Source organism: Blennius ocellaris, assembly GCF_963422515.1.
Source record: "Blennius ocellaris genome assembly, chromosome: 18".
NCBI classification, from domain to species: domain Eukaryota; kingdom Metazoa; phylum Chordata; class Actinopteri; order Blenniiformes; family Blenniidae; genus Blennius; species Blennius ocellaris.
The window spans coordinates 8317695-8336253 of record NC_137667.1 but is presented as its reverse complement, the minus strand read 5'-3'; the positions used below and the strand labels follow the sequence as shown (position 1 = coordinate 8336253).

Genomic DNA, 18559 nt, shown 5'->3' with positions numbered 1-18559 from the left:
AAGTTTATTTTGGATATAGTAATTAGTTTTTTTTTGGAAAGATCAACCTTTCTATCACGTATGTGCTGCACCACAACAAAGAACAAGAAAAAAGTATCAAATTAAAGATTATTATGGCGTTATTTTACAGAATAGTAATATTTTACGGCCCACTGGAGATGAAATAAAAGTTACACGTGGCCCCTGAACTAAAGTGTTTGACTCCTCTCATCTAGAATTAAAAGTATTCGTCTACATAACTGTACTTATTGCAAATTATACGGTTATTGCGTGACTTGTTTATCTGATATGCTACAGACCAATTTGCAGTTGTTGACAGATTATGGTTTTTGCACTTATTTATTCTAACTTGTTCTGGTGCGTCACACTTTCTTGCAAGTAGATTATCTTGACCTGGACTTCTGTCTCGGTCAGATTCATTTGCACGGATTAAAAAAAAAACACCACACAAATGGAACCTTCTGGTATAAAAACTAGACAAAATGCTGCAGTTTATTTTACTGTATGATGCTGTACAAGAAACGAACCCAACAACAAGCCTCATTTTCTGCAGTTTATTAGAAATTACAAGCATTTTAAATGTTTAATACAATCCCACTCAAACCTGAGCAAAACACTGAACAGTTCTCTTTGTCACACACACACACACACACACACACACACACACACACTTGCTATATATTCATCCGTTAGTGTATCTTAGTTAATTTACAGTCATGGTTTGTTTTTTTCTTGTGAAATTACAAAAAATAAAATCTAAAATTGAAATATTACAATGCAGGTGTCTTAGTGGAGAAGCGCATCCGCAGGAGTCGGGGTGGAAACTCGAAATTGTTCTGTCCTTCACTGCAGAACCGACGTGTTGAACCGGGACTTTGCTTGAAGTAACACTGGATTATAAAACTTCATGGAATTTTCTAACACTCCTAAAGGTGCAGCAGGTACAAACTTCCGTAATGCAACTTTCTGTGCATTAGGTGGCAGTAGTGAGACCCTGTACCTTGTCTTCAAAGCAGCTTATTCCCCCCCCCCCCCCCTTCAAATTTGTCTCTGAGGGAAGTTTGTTTTGTAGGAATTCATAAAAAAAAACTCTCTGTACTGCACCATTAATCATTCATAAAACCTTCCAAGCTCAGAATCCAAACCGGTGCCTCGAAACTACAGAGACTCCCGATTAAATCAGAAACGCGAACTCCTCCAACCAAGCAGAACTCGTAAAGTGGATGACAACATGCAGATGCAGTCATTTTCACACCGGATAAAAGAATCACTGAAGTAATAAACGGATCCAACGTGCAGCCGCAGCGGAGTCTGTACTGCAAAGATCAGATGTGCTTCCACAGCATGTTTTATTGTGCTGCGATTCAGATTTAATCATCTTTAATAATCTAAAATGTGAAAATACTGAAAATGTCTTTGAAAGGCCAGTATGTAGGGTTTTCTGGCATCAAGAGGTGGAGATCTGGTTTTGCAACTGATACCGGTAAAGTGCATCTTATTGTGAATTTAGAAAAGCACCTTTTTGAGGCTGGCTTCGTCGCATTAAAAAGATAACGCACAGCTAAGGGGGGGCAGTTCTGCTCTTTATGAGCCCCTCCAAGGAAGTCTAATCTGATCCGGGGTCTGCAAATGTTAAAGAAACCAAATGTGATAAAGCCAATGAAGTAATATCATTTTGTTAATAATTCAATAAGCTGGTAAAACAGTGAAGTAGAATTAAAAGATAAATTAACTATTTTATTACATCATTGGCTTTATTACATTTATTATTCTAGATCCATTTTTATTTAAGTGGTTTAGTATTTTTGAAGACCCAAATTCTCCCAAACTAACACACAAGAGCAGGAACCAGCGATTAAAAGGAAGAAGAAAAAAATACATTAAGGTTTTACCAGCCCCACGGATGCATCTCAAAATTAAGATTGTTATTGAAAAGTTAATTGTTTTGCCAGTTATTTATTTTCTTGCAACATGAAATTAAAAAAATCCTAGACCATTAAAGTTTAGTTGATAAGATTTTATGAAATATGTTGGGGTTTTTTTTTTTGGGGGGGGGGTTTATATAAGTTTTGTGACTGGATTTTCATCACCTCAGGTAAAATTTACAACAAAATGTGTTTTTGTGAAATAAACCTGAAAAAAAATGCATGAAAATTTCCGCTGTTAGAAATACATCATCAGGGAAATGCACTTGTTGCTGAGATGCACTTCAGTGAGTTAAGAAGTCGATGTTGTGCTGAACGACGCAAACGGATCGACTTTGTTCGCCACAAAGGAAGACGGGAGGAGATGATCTCAACATGCTACAGCAGGAATGTTCAAAAGTTTTCATTCCTTCAAAAACTCCTGGTGAACAAGGAGTTTGTTTGTTTTTTAATGCATGTGTGTGTTGAGTGTGTATTTACAATAAAATAGGGTCCTCTGTAAGAATTTAGACAGAAAGTCGTCGGCATGAGGCTCCTGGGTCTCGTTTCAATATCACACGTTTTGTCTTCTGCTTCCAGACGTGGCTCGTTTCCCCGACTTGATGACCAACATGTCAACGACTCCGCGGGATCGGTCATGTACTTGTTTTTTTGTCAAACGTCTTCCTCGTTGAGGTGTCCGGCTGAAACGCCTCATCGGAACATCGGTTTGACGACTCCGCGGCTGTGGACGCCACGACGGCTGCTTCTTCTCACGGACGGGGGAGTCTTGACTTGAGGACTGCTGGATGTGGTTTCCTTGACGTTGGTGTGAGAGAGAGAGGGAGAGAGAGAGAGAGGAAGAGAGAGAGAGGGAGAGGAGCGTCTCCTTAGCTGTCCTTGTGTAACGTCTGATGAAGGTGGAGATAAAGTGGCTTCTTGGTGAGCAGCTGCAGCTTCTTCCTCTTAAAGTCTGTTGGCTTCTTGTACCTGCAAGGCAAAAAAAAAAAAACTGGGCTTAGTTTGGTGAGGGAGGAAGATATCACACCAAACTGCACAAAAAAACTATCCTCCATCTGTTTATTTATTGCACATAAACCCCAGTAGATCAGTTTTATTTCTTATTTGAAGGCCAAGTCTGTTATAAAAGGCAGAGTGAAGAGTAAAATGCTTTTTATTGAGCTGAAAGGGGAACATCTGCTGCTCATTTAGTCATTTATCCTTAAAATATATATAATGAAGGAGCCAAATGAGGGGTAATGTGACCACAGGGTGGCGCTGTGGCTATGTAAGGGGTTGCTCTCATGTAAATCTGAGTGTATTTACGTATGAACGTTTTTTGCAGCCGATAAACTGAGAAGACGTCGATGACGAGAGAGAAAGTGCGGCGGCCTTCCGTCCCACTCACAGCTCGATGACGATCGGCCCCGGTTTGATCTCGTCCATTTCCATGAAGGCGAAACACTTGGTGCTGGTGAACCTCTTCTTGGGTTTGTAGTGCTTGAACTCGAAGAAGATCGCCGCTCCTGGAGGAAGTGAGAGCAGAGCGTGAACGACACACTCCGCTCTGCCCCGGCTCAGCAGAGCCACAGTTGGATTGGAATTGGAATTGTTTTGTTGGGGTTTTTTTTGTTTTTGTTTACCTTTGGGTAACTTCTCCACGTGTCTCTGGATCTCCACGTCCACACTGAAGTGGATGTAGGTGTCCTCCTTCCTGCTTGCCACCGGCGTGTCCTGCACCGGGTTCACGTCCACGCCGTTCATGTCTGCAGACGGAGGGAGAAGACAGGCGGCTGACGGAGGGGACAAAACGGACTGAGACAAACTGGGAAGCGTCACACACACACACACACACACACACACACACACACACACACACACACACACACACACACACACACACACACACACACACACACACACACACACACACACACACACACACACACACACACACACACACACACACACACACACACACACACACACACCTTTGACGCTGATGGTCATGTAAGGATCGATGCACTGTCCCGCGTCCTTCAAGCCAATTTTTTCGATCTTTAACGTGAGTAGTGTCATCCCGGGCTCCGACGGTAACCGTGGCAACAAGGTACCTGCACGAGGGCAAAGGTTGGTGGAAAACAGGACAGACACATCACTTTTTTTTCAAAAACCATTTAACCATCTGTTAAGTGACTGTTTTAAAATTAAAAATTAAGTGAGTTTTGCTTCCTGGTTTTGTTTAGTTCATCTCTTCATTGAACATGTGACGTGTGCAAAATGCCAAATAAAACTGCAAAATGTGTCTGGTTTTTTTTTGTTGTTGCTCATTTTCATATTTTCTAACACCATTTTTCAAATATTTATACATGTCACACGATGGTGTTGCTAAACAGTAGATGAATTGAACTTGTAGAGAGTTTTGTCCACGGCTTCAGTCCCCAAAGCGTGTCACACTGTTCACAATCACATTCCTGCACAACAATGGAGTCAAAAACACACAAAAGTGCACAGATACTGAGACTGAAGGTCTCTTAGATCAATTCAATCATTGGGAGTTATGACGTCAGGCAGTTGTAATGCAAAGTCAGGATACCTGCACCCTTAAAGTCATATTTCTGACCACTGACAACATAAAATAGGACAACAAAACCTTAAAAAGGTGCGTAAAAGATGTGAAAATGCAAGAAAAGGAAAATGTTGTAGGTTGGGCTTCGACATTTAAAAAAAATTAAATAAAATCTCGCACTTGTTTCCCTTATTTGGGAGGCAGGAGTGACAGTTTGCGCAAGAAATAAATACAAAAAATGGTTTTAAAATTCTATCAACAACTTTGTTCTTGTATAAAGTATATAAACAGAAACACACACACACACACACACAGCAGCCACGGCGAATGTGAATTACCTGAGGCTCTAGGTGGGAAAGCCTCTGTTGAACCTGCTCCTGCTGCAGCGTCCTCCTCCTCCTCCTCCAGCTCCAGGTTCTCCTCTTCGCCTGGAGCCAGGATTTTCCTGACGGGGACGGAGAGAAGCCATGACAACACAATCAGTCCGCTCATCGCACTTCAGTTTCTCTTGATATAGTTCAAGATATACAAGAAAAAAAACCCTGCAAAACTACAAGAAAGCAGAGAAATTGAGCTGCTTGTAAATATACTGGACTTTCACAATAAAACTATCCGATCACAGACAAGATTTCCCGGCGTGCCATTTTTAGACAATTTTACAACCGTCAAATCTTAAGAAAAATATGAAATACATGCAATTTGATTTGATATGCTTCATTCTGTGTCAAATTATTACTTCCAATTCACGTACAATGTTAAAAAATATATATTTTTTTGTCACCATGGGCAAAGTTACTGCCGAAGTTCTAGTTTCCAGACATGTTTTGGAGTTTTTTTAATCTACATTGTCAATGGAAACACCGAGCTGAATACGAATGTAAACCCTGTAGCTTTGAGTTTTACCTTAAGGGCACCGGCTGGACGTCGAAGGGAAACTCCTTGTTGAAGGTCAGTATATTTTTAATGACTGTCAGAAGAAAAACAAAAGAAGGTTTTATCATTGCATGACTACCTGATGATCCAGAGTTAGAAGGTCTCGCAAACTTACTGGTTTCCAGTTTTTTCAGGTCTTCTAACTTGAACTCTTCTTTTGACTGAGCGCACTGAAGAAGCAGACAAAAGGAAGAGAAAAGTCCAAAACACATCAGCGCCTTTTTTTTTATAATCTTCTGTGATTGTGATGAACGAATCAGTGTTACAGTAGGGAATTACAGAATAAAGGTTTTGGTCAAAGAATAGAGTCACGACTATGAAATGTAGGTCAAATTGACCAACTCTGAGATATTATGACATTAACTGCAATACATCAATTTGGCCACCAGGGGAGCACTTGAGTTTGTATGATGTGGTGAGTGATGAGGCGATGGTTTCCTACACAGATGTGGGAATGTGTGAACATTTCTGATCATTTCTATATTTTCGCAAGTTATTCTGATCATAATATGAGCTAAACTATTATATTTTGAGTCCCAGCTAGATGTGGCCAAATGTTTTACTCCTTTTGAAAATGTAAATAGTGTAATAAAAACCCACTGAGATCGATTGACTAAGGCGTAATGTTGTTGAAACTGCAGTTCTTTTTATCCACATTTCAGGTTTGTTATGTGCTGCTAAGATAGTTTAATAAATGGGAACTTCTTAATGCTATGTTACTACAAAAACAAAGATTCAGAGTTATAGTTGTTTATACATCATGCTATTATTTACCAGTTCAGCACTCCTGAAATCAAATTGGCTTTTATTAAATGTCCCTATTTTTAACTGTTGTTGGACTTTTAGAACATTTATTTATTCATGTATTTATTATATGTATATACAATGGCGGGTGTGTATCACTCTGTTTTTACACTTTGTGCTTGCACTTGTTTGTACTAAAAATGTTATATAAATAAAGTTTGATTTAATTAGCACTGTAGGTGGCCCCTGAAATAAACTGTGTTTGACTCTCCTGAGCTGAAAGGATGCCGAGGATGGAGAAAGGAGGCTTATACACACAGAGGACGATCATCACAAACCTGCAAACTGGCGCTCCTCATCTCCAGGCATGTTGCAATCTTCCCTAAAGTTTTCTAGGACACAACGAGGGGGTTTCAGTAAATGATCAGCACTTCCTGTGTTGACTTTTACAGATAATGATTACCTTCTGCTCCTCTGTGAAGTCCGACGAGTTGGTTGACTGGCCCTCCTTCTGCAGCTGTCTGGCCAAACTGCATCAACGGAGGCAAAAGTTTAATAAATAACACTAATGTGGACTCTTCGGGTGTGTTTTTTGCGCCACCTGGCGGTGAAAAATATCGCTGCAAGGTTGACATTTTACATTATTTGTGCAGTTATTGGGAGTGAAAAAAAAATTAATTATAGGATTAAAGGAGATGACATGTTGAAGGCTTGGTCGAAGAAGCTGATGTGGGCCGAGGAGGCGGACGGGAGCATTCCTCGGTGAGCAGATGAAACCGAGCCAGAACAATGAGAGGGTGGGGCGGACTGTTTCTCAACACTCCCGAGGAGCGCTTTGGCCCGCATGACACACAACCGAACACACTGCAGGCAGCCCCGCTTTTCCATGACTGGATGGAGGGCTGCAACACACACACACACACACACACACACACACACACACACACACACACACACACACACACACGCACGCACGCACGCACGCACGCACACACACGCACACACACGCACTGCCACATCACGTCATGTACAGGCAGGGTGTTTCTCCCCTGCTGAAAGCGGACTGACAGCCCGGGTGATAACTTCTTGTGCGCGCGCACACACACACACACACACACACACACGCACGCACGCGCTGTCACCCTGCCCCGCCATCTCCGTTATCTCCCCGCACGTTCGAGGAGGAGACGGCTCGAGGCGGATGGGGAAAAGAAGCGCGGCGCCTGGCAGGAGGCGGCGACGCAGAAAGACACTGACACACGCATAATATACACGCGCACACACACACACACGCACATGTTGAATGCAACTTACATTTGGTACTCGTCTATCGCCTCCACCAACTGTCCCCACGAGTCAAAGTCTGTGCCTTTCCTGAAGCTCGCGTGCCATTTCTGGACAGTCTTTTTGACATCAGACATTTTGGCGGGGCGGTGCTCGCGGCGCTCTCAGGGCAGCATAGCCGGGGAGGAGGCTCACATACGGGGCGTCAGTGGTGGCCGCGGCGGCGTGTGTATGTGCTGTCCAAACCGGTGACACCCCGACCAAGCCCTTTGTGCTGCCGCTGCTGCTGCTGCTCGCGCCCCGACGCATCCGCACCAGAGAGGAAGTCCCGCCCGGAGTCCGGGGTGCGCGCGATTCTGGACGCGGGGTCGCCCGAGTACACAGCGGTGCCACAACACCGCAGCACCACAATACAATACAATACAATACAATATTGATTACTGTGCAATATCGTTAAGGAACAGCAAGGAAGAAAAATATGCAGTAGAGATGTAATAACAATAATTTAAGAAAAATCAAAATATGATTTTCACAATTAAATGAGAACTAAAGATGGGTCCTTGCTACTTGCGGGACTCTGACTGAGAATATCACATGAATAGTGGACAGATGTGCCAAAGTTAAATGAAGTCTGAAGATGAAACCTATATTTTATATCTATGATCTTGAGGAAAGTTTTGCGTCTCGCTTTTACTTTGAAAGGCCACAGAGCGTGCCTCCGTCTTCCGGTGTATGGCGGCAACACGTAGCGTCGAAAGACACATCACACTACAAAGTGGGCTACTTTTTTGGACAAACCGATATAAAGATGGAAAATGCAACCATAGCGGAGGATGCAATATCCTCCTCGGAGTTTTTCTGTTTAATGAGGGTGGGAAGGAACTCGGACTGGCTGTATTTACCCGAAAACTCCCCGGTACAGACCTGCTAATGTTTACAAGAAGCTAGCTCAACTTCACTGAGGATTTTACGCAGCTTCATGCGGTTTTATTCCCCCAAATGTCGTGTCGAGGAGGCGTTATAGAACTGCTGTTTGTGCTTTCAGACCAGCATCGGACGCGGTGTGACAGTAAACTACCAGCTGCTGTCTCCGAGCTGCCCCTTGATGATCTCCAGGATGCATTGCACTGTCTACCCAAAGTCTGGACAACAATGGTCTATCGTGGACAACCAGGTGACCCGATGCCGTCCCCCACTTTTACCCCGTGTCCCCGTGTTATGTTGGATAAACACACTTGAAGAGGAGTGAACCTGCTCTTTTCAGTGATACACACACTCCCAAACACATGTCCTATAAGATTTCCCCCATCTGCACAAACACAGATCACATCCAAATAACAGTTGAAAAATCTAGATTGAATTATTTGTTGGTCCTCGAGAGCCACCTGTCCTGCATGTTTTAGTTCTCTCCCTCCTTCAGCATACCTGAATCAAATGACGATGTCATCACCAAGGTTGTGATAAAGCCCAATAACGAGCCCCTCATTGTAATCAGGTGTGTTGCAGCTGGGAGAGGGCTAAAACATGCAGGACGGGGGGGGGGTCTTGATGACCATGGTTGGAGACCCCTGCTGTAGCAAGAAATACATGTTCAGCCTCAACAATGATCTTTAAATTGCATGCCCACAAGTTTTTCTGTTTTTAAGATTTCTGATCGTATGAAAAAATCATATGAAATGTTATATAAGATATCCGTTGCCCCGAGTATGATTAGAAGCTGCTGCTAAACGAAGTCTTTTCTCAGACTCTTAACGGCGTGTGGGTGAACGAGAGGCGTATTCCCGCATTCGAGGATTATCCCATCCATGTTGGGGACTCGATACAGATTGGAGTTTCCGTGAGCGGAAACGAACCGGAGTTCAACTACGTCCTCGCCCAGCGGCCACGCCAAGACGTCGCGTTCTGCATGGCGAGGCGGCCCGTCGAGACCGCCGACAATCAGGAAAACCCCAAGAGGAAGCGGGCGGCGGATGAAGCCGAGCCGTCCACCTCGGAGCCGAAGCGCGTCCGCCCCTCCTCTCTCGATCGGCCCTGTCCCCTGTCGGTGAAACGTCAGCGTCTGATCAAACGCGCAAAGCAGCAGCAGGATGTGGACCGACCGCTAAGCGACACAAACAATACGTCCGACCTGGACCAGCTGCAGATGTATGCCACCTTTTTTTTCTTTTTTTTTTTTTAAAGAAAGAAAAGGCAAAAACCGTAACCGTTTAACTGCGTTAACAATTTTTCCAAAATTTCTCACCAACTATTTAATTTAAAAGTGTAAATCTGTTCTCTGAAAATGTATTTTGATGACAAAGATGTAGAGATTAGTGTCAGAATTGTTTGGTCAATAACACCAACGTAAAAGTTCGGACACACAATCTCCATCTTATTGATTTTTCTCTGTGACTCCAGTCAAATAAGTGACTTAATGTTTTTAGATTAAGTTTTCCACATTAATAACATAGATTATGGGGGGAAATGCGGTTCCGCTAACAAATGTGGCGCTGGCGGAAGGTACGCGCTCGTATGCGCCCCGTCCTGATTTTGTTTGTTTGCAGGTACAGCAAGAACATCGTGATTTTGAAGGGTCAGGTCGCCTTGCTAGAAGGAACGCACAGACACGGAGCAGAGGAGGCCACAGGGGAACATGACCTGGAGACGATCCGAACAAAAATGTGCCAAATGGAAAAATTAGAAAAGTCCTTCAGCGAAAGAAAAAAGCAGCTCGAGGTGAGACTTTATCACACGGATAAATCTCAAGTCTGTGTCAAGAAGACCTGACACAGACAATAACCGTGTGGATAATTGTTTTAATCCAAATCTAACCTCTACCGCTCAGGAGCAGAAAATACAGCAGCTTGATGAGCATCTGAAGCATCAGCTGGAAAACGCCTTGCAAGAGGTATGAAGTATAAAACGATAGAGAAATACATTGAAGTTGTGCTTATGTTTAGGGCATTCAAGTGTCTCCACAAAATAGAATGTTTAATGTGTTTCGAATGTTCATTTTGAGCAAGAGTGGGTCACTTGCGCCCAACTACTTGGATGATAATTCTTCCCACCAAACTCATCGATTTAAAATACTGCTGACACTCCTATCTGATTAGGTCGGCTCCGTTTCATTGAAATTACAATAGAATAAGAGGAGTCGGCGTGTTCCTGTTTCTCATCAGATCGGAGTTCCCACCCTCTGTCGCAGCTTTGTGCACATATCAAATGATATCAAATGACCTTAACAACTGCACGTGCTCTTTTGATTTCAATGCATCTTCAACGCCATCAGCAAAAGAAGGTGATGCAGGAGCTTGTCGACTCTCGGCAAAGCCTTGAAGACAAGCTGTTGGCCAAAAACAAAGAACTTGAGGTACAGTCAAAATGATATTTTGATTATTATTGTACTTTTTATTTATTTTTTTTAGCTGCTTGCTGATTTTCTTCTTTATTTCCTAGAAAGAGAAAGAAAAGGCAAAGGCGCAGAAGGAAGAAGTCGTAACACAAGTGACCGAAGTCCTGGAAAACGAGCTGCAGTGCATCATCTGCTCAGAACTTCTAATCCAGGTGAAGTCGGCTTTCTTAACTGTGTTTTTTTTTTAAATCGGGAAGTTGGAACTCTTGAGAAGCTTTTTACAAGTCGGGACGAAATGAAAGTGGTCCTGCGAGATAAACCATTCCAATTCCCGTAAATCTCGTGTTGTCATCCCCCTGCAGACCTGCATCCTGAACTGCGCTCACAGCTTCTGCAGTCACTGCATCAACGCGTGGCGCCTGAGGAAGAACGACTGTCCCATCTGCCGGAAGGCCATCCTGTCTCAGACGCGGTGCCTGGCGCTGGACAACTGCATCGACAGCATGGTGGAGAACCTGAGCTCGGACATCAAGGCGAGGCGGCAGACCATCATCAACGAGAGGAACGCCACCAGGTGCGTTCGTCTCGGCGTTCCTGCAGGAAATCCATGACCGCGACATGATTTTGGGCAAATCGAAGCAAAACTCTCCCGAGTCGGTGAAGCTGTTTGTGTGTAGAAGTGTCTGTGTCTCCTGACTGTTTCCATCTCTGTGTTCTCAGACTCTGACCTCAACAACGTCGCCCACGTCTCTGATGACAGTAATCGACCACAGCGTGAGCTGTGATGGCATGTAAATAATTCTCTCTCACTGTTCTGGGGTGTTGTATAGTTTTTTGCGTTTCTCTTGGTTGTGTCAAAGAGGATTAAAGATTAAAAGCTCGGAAGTTGTTTTCAACTGAGTTCTTTCTGTTTTTTGTTTTTTTTTCTGTATTTATTTATTCTGGATTACTTTAAATAAAGACTCTCCCCTGAACCTTCACACGTCGCTCCTGCTGGCAGGTCCTTGGTAGTTCTATTTATTTCTCAGAATTAAAGGTTCATTTCCCTCGGATAGAGAAAGTATTCTCTCCGTTAACTTAAGATTGTGTCAGATTGGCCAATCGAAAAACCAATCTTTGTGCAATAATAACAATATTGGTGTTACTCAGCAGAACTTTTAAGATTCTCTTCATATCCAAAGTGACTTTCATATATATATATATATATATTTATATATATATATTTTATAAATGTATATTGTATATTTTCTTTACTTACACTTGAAATAAATGGTTTGGAACTCTTTCTTTTGGATGGGGTTTTAACAAATCGATCTCTGAATGCTTCCAGTGTCCATTTAAGTTGAGATTTAATGATTAATTCTGTGTTACTGATAACATTCATAAAATGAAATGTAGATAAATATTTTTTAGTATTTGGATTAAAAACAGAGATCATCTGATTTGGGTTTGTGGGGGTCTGTACTTTTGGTGAAATGCCAAAAACAAAATCTTTCCATTCACAAACAAAATGGAATTTCCACTCTATCATCATGGTCTCTCCGAAAAGAGGCGGCTTGAAATCTAAGTCATGCCTCTGTTACACACTAGGTGGCGATGTTGAGTCGTTATTACACCAACGTAATACCAAGAGCTTTGTTTATGACTTATAAATATCACATTAAACCCAAATATTACATATTGCATCTTTAAAAAAAGAAAAGATGAATGGCTTCTTCTTTTCATATGCAGTTGAGTAAAAAAATAGAACACTCATGATATAAACTAATAAGTGAAGCTTTTTTTTAAATGTTTCTGGTTAGGTAAACAAGCTTAAACACTAAAATGTTCAAACATGGGTTCAAATATCTTTTATGCATTTTTGTTGTATTACTACAGATAGAATTCAAATGAACAAATCAACATAATTTTGCTAAATCCTTCAGTTTTGTTTTGTTTTGTTTTATTTCTAAGTAACTACGCACATGCTGCGTTGCTCGGCAACTAATACCAGAGCTACTTGGGCTCCCTGAAAGAAAAAGAACCTGTAGGCAGGTGGCAGGGATCCTGCACGTGGTTTTGTTTACGGCTTTGTACAAAAAAATGAATGAAAATGAAAAAAACATCACAGCAGGTGAACAGCAGTCTAGCCTCAAATGTCATGTTTATGAGAAGAAAAAAAACAGGCATTCAAGCCAGTACTGGGCTGTTGATTTTATTCCACAAGAATTTTTTTTTTTTATTCAGTAGAGAAAGAGTTGCATTTGCTTTTATGTGTGGACGAGTGCAACTCAAAAAAACAACAGGAAAGTAAAATTTTTCCAGTGATTTATCTAAATATATCACTATATTAATAAGAGAAAGTTGAAGAGTAAGATGGTTTTTATTGTAGGGTATCGGTGGGGGGGGGGGGGAATACAATCAAGTTGTCTTTAAAATGTGTGAATGCATGTACATTTCAAACAAAGTTTGAAAACCAAGTTTGGAAACTGAGCTTTGTTGGGGCAAAAACAAAGATTAAAACACTAATATTTAGCCTTTTCTAATAATTTTTTGGAGTAAATGTATGCAAATAAAGCAGGAAATAAAATTCTGTTGGTATTTATGATAGAGGATCCCCCCACCTCTGACTTTACCCAGAGTGCACGGGGAGTTTGCCTCCTGTGCTGTGGATGGCCGCTGTCATGTCAGTCCATTAAAGCCAGAGTACGAGAGAAGCGTGTGTCTGTCAGGCTGCATTACACGAGGACGACAGTGATGGGCCCCCTCGGGGCTACAGTCGGAGCCTCTCATTCCTCCGTCCGGCCCTGCGTCCCACTCTTGAGTACCCTCACCGGGCCAGAAACAACCACCTCTCTCCGCCTCGGCCAAGCTCTCCTCCTCGAAGAGAGAAACAGAGGCAGCTCCTCTGCATACCTGCCTTCATGTGAACACGGGAAATGTATAACTGCTGAAGGCAGCTTGAGCTGAAAGAAATCACTTTTTAACTAAAAGTTAGTACACTTCTTTTAAAAAGTTACTGTCAGAGCATCACTATGATGCTGCTTCGGCTTCCATTTAGACAGAGAAGTAAGATTATATGTCCTCCCTCTGTAATTGTATACAGTATATTTTACATTATCATAGATGTGGTTCTGGATGTACAGTGTAATATGAATCTTATATGATAGCAGCAACTTCCGATTCTCCCTCCACATCCTCCCAATGCAATTACCTCTTATAACCAAATGTGCAATGCCAGTCTCAATCTGGGTCACTGGAGATGCTTCACATAGAAAAGAACTTGGCTTTAAATGACTAACAGCCGTGAGTCTCTTGACTTATACACTGTAGCTGTGCACCTGCTGTATGTTTTTGTTTGTGACACTCATGGATCCTCTCCAATATGCTCTTTTCCAAAAGGCCCGTGGTCCACATCCGAGGTCCATCTGGCAGTTTTGTGGAATCTGACTGTTTCACAGCTTGATCTCTGCGAAGTCGCTCTGACTCGGATGACGCAAAAAGCTCAAGTGCTCGTCCTACTCCTCTTAGTGTTGTTTTATGTATGTTCATGTGAAAAAAGAAATTACACCACGGGGGTTTGCATTTCCAGAATAAAATACAAGTGTCAATCAAAGGAGATCTCAGTATTTCCATGGGAACAGACACTGATCTCACCCCTGATCTGAGCGTCTGCTGGTTCCCTCTGCCTCTCCATTGCGACAGACACGCAGACTTGCTTGATCCTCAGTTTTTTTTTGTTTTTTTTTAATTTGGACACAGTTAAAGATATGAAAAGGAACACAGCACAGCACTCACCCCATGAACAAACACATTTTGATTTTTTGAATGGTTCAAATCGGTTGAAGATTGAAGGAGAAAGAGCGGGGCGTGGGAAAATTTAGAATAATAATAACAAAGACTTGGATCATGTTTGAATGTCTTCCGCATTCCAATCCATCCATTCAGCTTTATAAATCACAAGAATAAATAAATGTTTCTAAATTCTCCTCACAATATCAAATCATGCAGCTATTATTATTTTATTTATACACTTGCATAGTGCGTGCTGCGGACGCTCCAAGTAAGTAGGAGGAAGTTGCGTTCAGGGCTCCTCGGAAATGTAGTTTTCAAGTCGGAAGTCATTTCCACCCGTTCCTGTCATTGCGTTTTCTTGAATTTGTCCATTTATAACCTTTCTTGAACACAATAACAGACTCAATAAACTCATCTGTTTTGTGCTAATTATTTATCTGTACAACCGAAAGTACGGACAGAAAGTGTCGTTTATATTTACTTGAAGCCATAAATATACCATGAGTGCTGTTACCATGGAGACGGATAAACGCCTCACCGGTGCTCTGCAGATAGTACCGGTTTAGCGAAAGGGGTCTGCTTGATTCTGAATTGAAATTGGGAAGAAAAAAAAAATCATCTACAACTCGTGAGATCCGAAGCTTGTCTTTCTTGGTAATGAACAGAGAAGTGAACTAATAGCACAGAAATAATCTTTATAGAAATCACAAGAGGCCCGGTGAGAACAGCAAGATGAAGAGGAGGATCTTTGCTGCAGATTCAAGTTGGACCCTGGTTGTAGTGCCTAGTTTATCCAAACTCTGCTTGCTAACCATTGTGGATAACTTTGAAGGTATGCTGCTTTTTTTTTTTTTTTTTTAATGTCATGACCTGTTCTTGATTGAGAAATGTGAGGACGGTGTTGGGTTTTCTGTCTTTTTCCCTACTAGTGGAGTAAAATGAGCCATTTTGTTTGTGAATAGAATGTAATATGTGTCCACAGATTTAGAAAGCACACTTTATAATAGTCAGTCAAAGTTGCAAATTGTTGGGGACTGGTCACTGAGCTTAACCCCAAATGTTTGAAAGTGTTTGGGAAATATTAATAAAATGATAATCAGATTTCATCAAAACATTTTCCTGCTCATTTTACTCCACCAACTTGAAACTGCTCCATTGTTTTTAGGTTCCCTTCCTGGGTTGTGACTGGGTCGTATGTTTAATGTTTCATACCAGAAACCCAGAATAGTTGTGGATTATAGAAATGTATGATTCATTTTTTTTGTTCCCATTTCAGCTGTTGCAAAAATGCCCTTATTTGAAGAACTTCAACCTACAGAGAAACACTTCATCGAGGAGAGGCTGTCCCCTGACCTGCCTCTGCACCTGACAGCCAGCCGGGTCTCTGACGGGGTCTACTGGAAGCGGTGCTGCAAGCAGAGGTGGAAGCTTTGCGATGTGTCTCATTACAGCCACAGCTGGAAGCGAATGTTCTTCGAGAGGCACTTGGAGAACATTATTGAACTTTTCACTCCGGGAGTGACCGAGCCTCAGGAGGTCCTGAACGTGGTCCCGTTTTGTCAACGCTATGTGAAGAGGTTGGACATCTCCCAGCTGCTGCTGCCAATTAAAGAACCTCAGGGGGAGGAAGAGGTGTTCACGTTGATTTTAGAGCCTGAAGACGAGCTCAATCAATCTAAAATGGGCCACTTTGACTTCAGTATCCTGCTGGACAGGCTGACAAACCTGGAGGAGCTCAGTTTGGTGTATCGAGTCAAACAATGTGGGATGAACTTTGAATGGAAGATGTTTGAGATGACGGACCAAGACTGTGAGTTACTCGCCAAGGCCCTGAAGTCCTGTGAGACTTTGAAGGTCAGCAAAAATCAAATCCCTCCTTATTTATGGCACAGTATGTTTTATAGATAATGGATTCTGATTGGTTTACATTTGTAGTTTTAAAGAGATTTCTTGACATTTAAAAAAAGCTTCACTCAATAATCAACAGATATACCGGTAAGTGTAAAATGTGATTATATAAAAAAAAAAACCTGGTGCCAGAACACTTTTAAGACCACAGTGGGCCTTCAAACAAGCCCCCCAAACCCCCTGACTGTTCTTTTATAAGGCAGCTCATTGTATTTGTGGACAGAGTTAATTATGGTCAAACACAAGGCCTTGAATTATTTCCTCATGGTGGTCTTTAAAAAGGAGCCAAACTCTTTTTGTGTTATTCCTCCAGGTCCTGAGGCTCCGTTTCAGCCAGGTTGAGGATAAAAAGTGTCGGGTTCTGGTGAAATCCCTGCTGGACCACCCGTCTCTGAGGGAGCTGGATTTTTCCTACAACCTGATTGGCGACCGAGGAGCCAGAGGCATCGGCAAACTCCTCTCTCGGAGTCATCTGGAGATCCTCGATCTGTCCGACAACAAAATAAGCAGCCACGGAGCCCAAGCTATCGCTCACGCCTTATCCAAAAACTCCACTCTTTTGTCGCTCAACCTGCATTTCAACCACCTGACGGACGTGGGGGGTGAGGCCATTGGCAGGGCCTTGATGAGCAATGAAACCCTGCGTCACCTGAACCTCGGAGGCACCGGTGTCACCTGGCACACTGCTGTCTCCCTGTCCAAAGTGCTGCAACAGAATAACACACTGAAGACCATTGTTCTCTCCTGTAACAAGCTGGGCGACGTAAGCAACATGTTCAATACGCTGCAATACTTGACAGTGGTTTGCCTTTTTAAAGCAGAGGTGGCAAAAGCACATAGAGTCGTACATACAAATAGTCATGAATGAATCAAAAATTCCATGTTGCTTTGGAGGACCAGATTGACAACAGGGTAAAGGTCAAAGACCTTAATAATTTGGTTCGTAGTTTGCATGTTCTACCTGTACAAATGTGTTTTTCTCCCTCGATACTCCAGTTTCCTCATACAGTGCAAAAACATGCACGTGCAGTTAATTGGTGACCTTAAATTGTTATGTATTGTGATGGTCCAGGGCATACCCTGCCTTCATCCAGTGTTAGTTAACGGGATAAATCTGTATAGAAGATGGACGGATGGCTCTATGGGAGACGTTTCAGCTTCTTGAGCAAAGTTATCCATAGAGATGGAAAAAAAAGTGAATTTGACTATAAATTAAGACCAGGAGGTTCAGTTATATATACTATAACATCTAAAAAAAGAAGAAGAAGAAGCGTGATTGTGTAGCTATAGCACAGTGATACTGGTAGAAACTCTTTAAACTACAAGGATTTAAATTATTCATGGCCATGTGGGGAAAACATGCAATAATGGAAAACTGAGTAAGTGTTGTTTCCCCCGCGAGAGGGAGATCTGAATTTGGCCTCTTCTCATGCTCTCTGCTCTTACAAGATTTCATAGAATGCCGTCTCTGTGACTGGAATACACTGCGGAGGATCAAAAATCACTCACATTGCAGAAATGCAACATGCAGTACCAAGGTAACTCTGACCTTGGTCCATGCTACACCAAAATAGAAATGGCTGCTTCAGACCAAACAATAAAACACTCGTGACACCAACAATAAATAGAGTAGTAACTTAAGGAAAGAGTTGCTGAGAGGGGATTTTTTTCAAGGTTATATGGAGGCCTGTAGGAGCAACGTCCTGCGATGTGGGAATATGAACATGCATCAGTGCCAAATGTGCTCCGTTGTCTGCTCACTCCCCTGTGTATGTATGTGTGTGTGTGTGTGTGTGTGTGTGTGCAGGTCGGTGGCAAAGCGCTGGAGGAGGGCGTGTCTGAGAACATCAGCTTGACAAAGTGTGACCTCGGCCTGACAGAAGTAGATGAGCAGAGTCTTTCCTTCATAAGTGAGAGGGTTTGCAGAAACCAGGATTCAGAGCTCCGGAAAGGAAAGTAAAGCAAACACCTGTCACTGATTGCTGTTTGATGACAAGGCATCTCAAACCAAAGTATATTGAGAAATACAAGCAAATCTCCTCTGAAACATTGTAATTCGAGTAACACTCACCAAGCAAGGCAAATCATAAAATATTTATATCCTCACCATCT

At 42.3% G+C, this 18559-nt stretch overlaps 3 protein-coding genes across 3 annotated transcripts; 2 read left to right on the top strand and 1 right to left on the bottom strand.

Annotated features, from left to right (window-relative positions):
• Positions 1-563: 563 nt before the first annotated feature.
• On the bottom strand, positions 564-7729 carry aida (axin interactor, dorsalization associated). Its single transcript, XM_080513616.1, has 10 exons — positions 7465-7729; positions 6614-6680; positions 6489-6542; positions 5522-5576; positions 5377-5440; positions 4812-4918; positions 3896-4018; positions 3548-3670; positions 3313-3430; positions 564-2894 (listed from the first exon to the last, which is right to left on the bottom strand). The coding sequence occupies exons 1-10, from the start codon at positions 7569-7571 to the stop codon at positions 2795-2797; spliced, it is 918 nt and encodes a 305-aa protein (XP_080369742.1). The 5' UTR covers positions 7572-7729; the 3' UTR covers positions 564-2794.
• Positions 7730-8197: 468 nt separating this feature from the next.
• On the top strand, positions 8198-11609 carry rnf8 (ring finger protein 8, E3 ubiquitin protein ligase). Its single transcript, XM_080513624.1, has 9 exons — positions 8198-8350; positions 8480-8608; positions 9179-9579; positions 9978-10149; positions 10259-10321; positions 10703-10783; positions 10870-10977; positions 11128-11339; positions 11486-11609. Exons 1-9 carry the CDS (start codon positions 8243-8245, stop codon positions 11490-11492), a joined length of 1281 nt encoding a protein of 426 aa, XP_080369750.1. The 5' UTR covers positions 8198-8242; the 3' UTR covers positions 11493-11609.
• Positions 11610-15271: 3662 nt separating this feature from the next.
• drc5 (dynein regulatory complex subunit 5) lies at positions 15272-18407 on the top strand (the record flags this gene model as incomplete). The annotated part of the gene is made up of 4 exons (XM_080514008.1): positions 15272-15371; positions 15816-16393; positions 16761-17210; positions 18255-18407. The coding sequence occupies 4 exons, from the start codon at positions 15272-15274 to the stop codon at positions 18405-18407; spliced, it is 1281 nt and encodes a 426-aa protein (XP_080370134.1).
• Between the last annotated feature and the right edge of the window lie 152 nt (positions 18408-18559).

What these genes read in the sequence shown, in the direction of transcription:
- aida (XM_080513616.1), bottom strand. Translation starts at nt 7,571, where the DNA reads ATGTCTGATGTCAAAAAGACTGTCCAGAAATGGCACGCGAGCTTCAGG. An exon ending in ACTTCACAGAGGAGCAGAAG is followed by an intron (nt 6,543 to 6,613) that starts GTAATCATTATC and finishes GTTGTGTCCTAG; the next exon opens with AAAACTTTAGGGAAGATTGC. An exon ending in GGGCCGATCGTCATCGAGCT is followed by an intron (nt 2,895 to 3,312) that starts GTGAGTGGGACG and finishes TTTGCCTTGCAG; the next exon opens with GTACAAGAAGCCAACAGACT.
- rnf8 (XM_080513624.1), top strand. Translation starts at nt 8,243, where the DNA reads ATGGAAAATGCAACCATAGCGGAGGATGCAATATCCTCCTCGGAGTTT. An exon ending in AAAGAAAAAAGCAGCTCGAG is followed by an intron (nt 10,150 to 10,258) that starts GTGAGACTTTAT and finishes TCTACCGCTCAG; the next exon opens with GAGCAGAAAATACAGCAGCT. An exon ending in TGGAAAACGCCTTGCAAGAG is followed by an intron (nt 10,322 to 10,702) that starts GTATGAAGTATA and finishes CAACGCCATCAG; the next exon opens with CAAAAGAAGGTGATGCAGGA.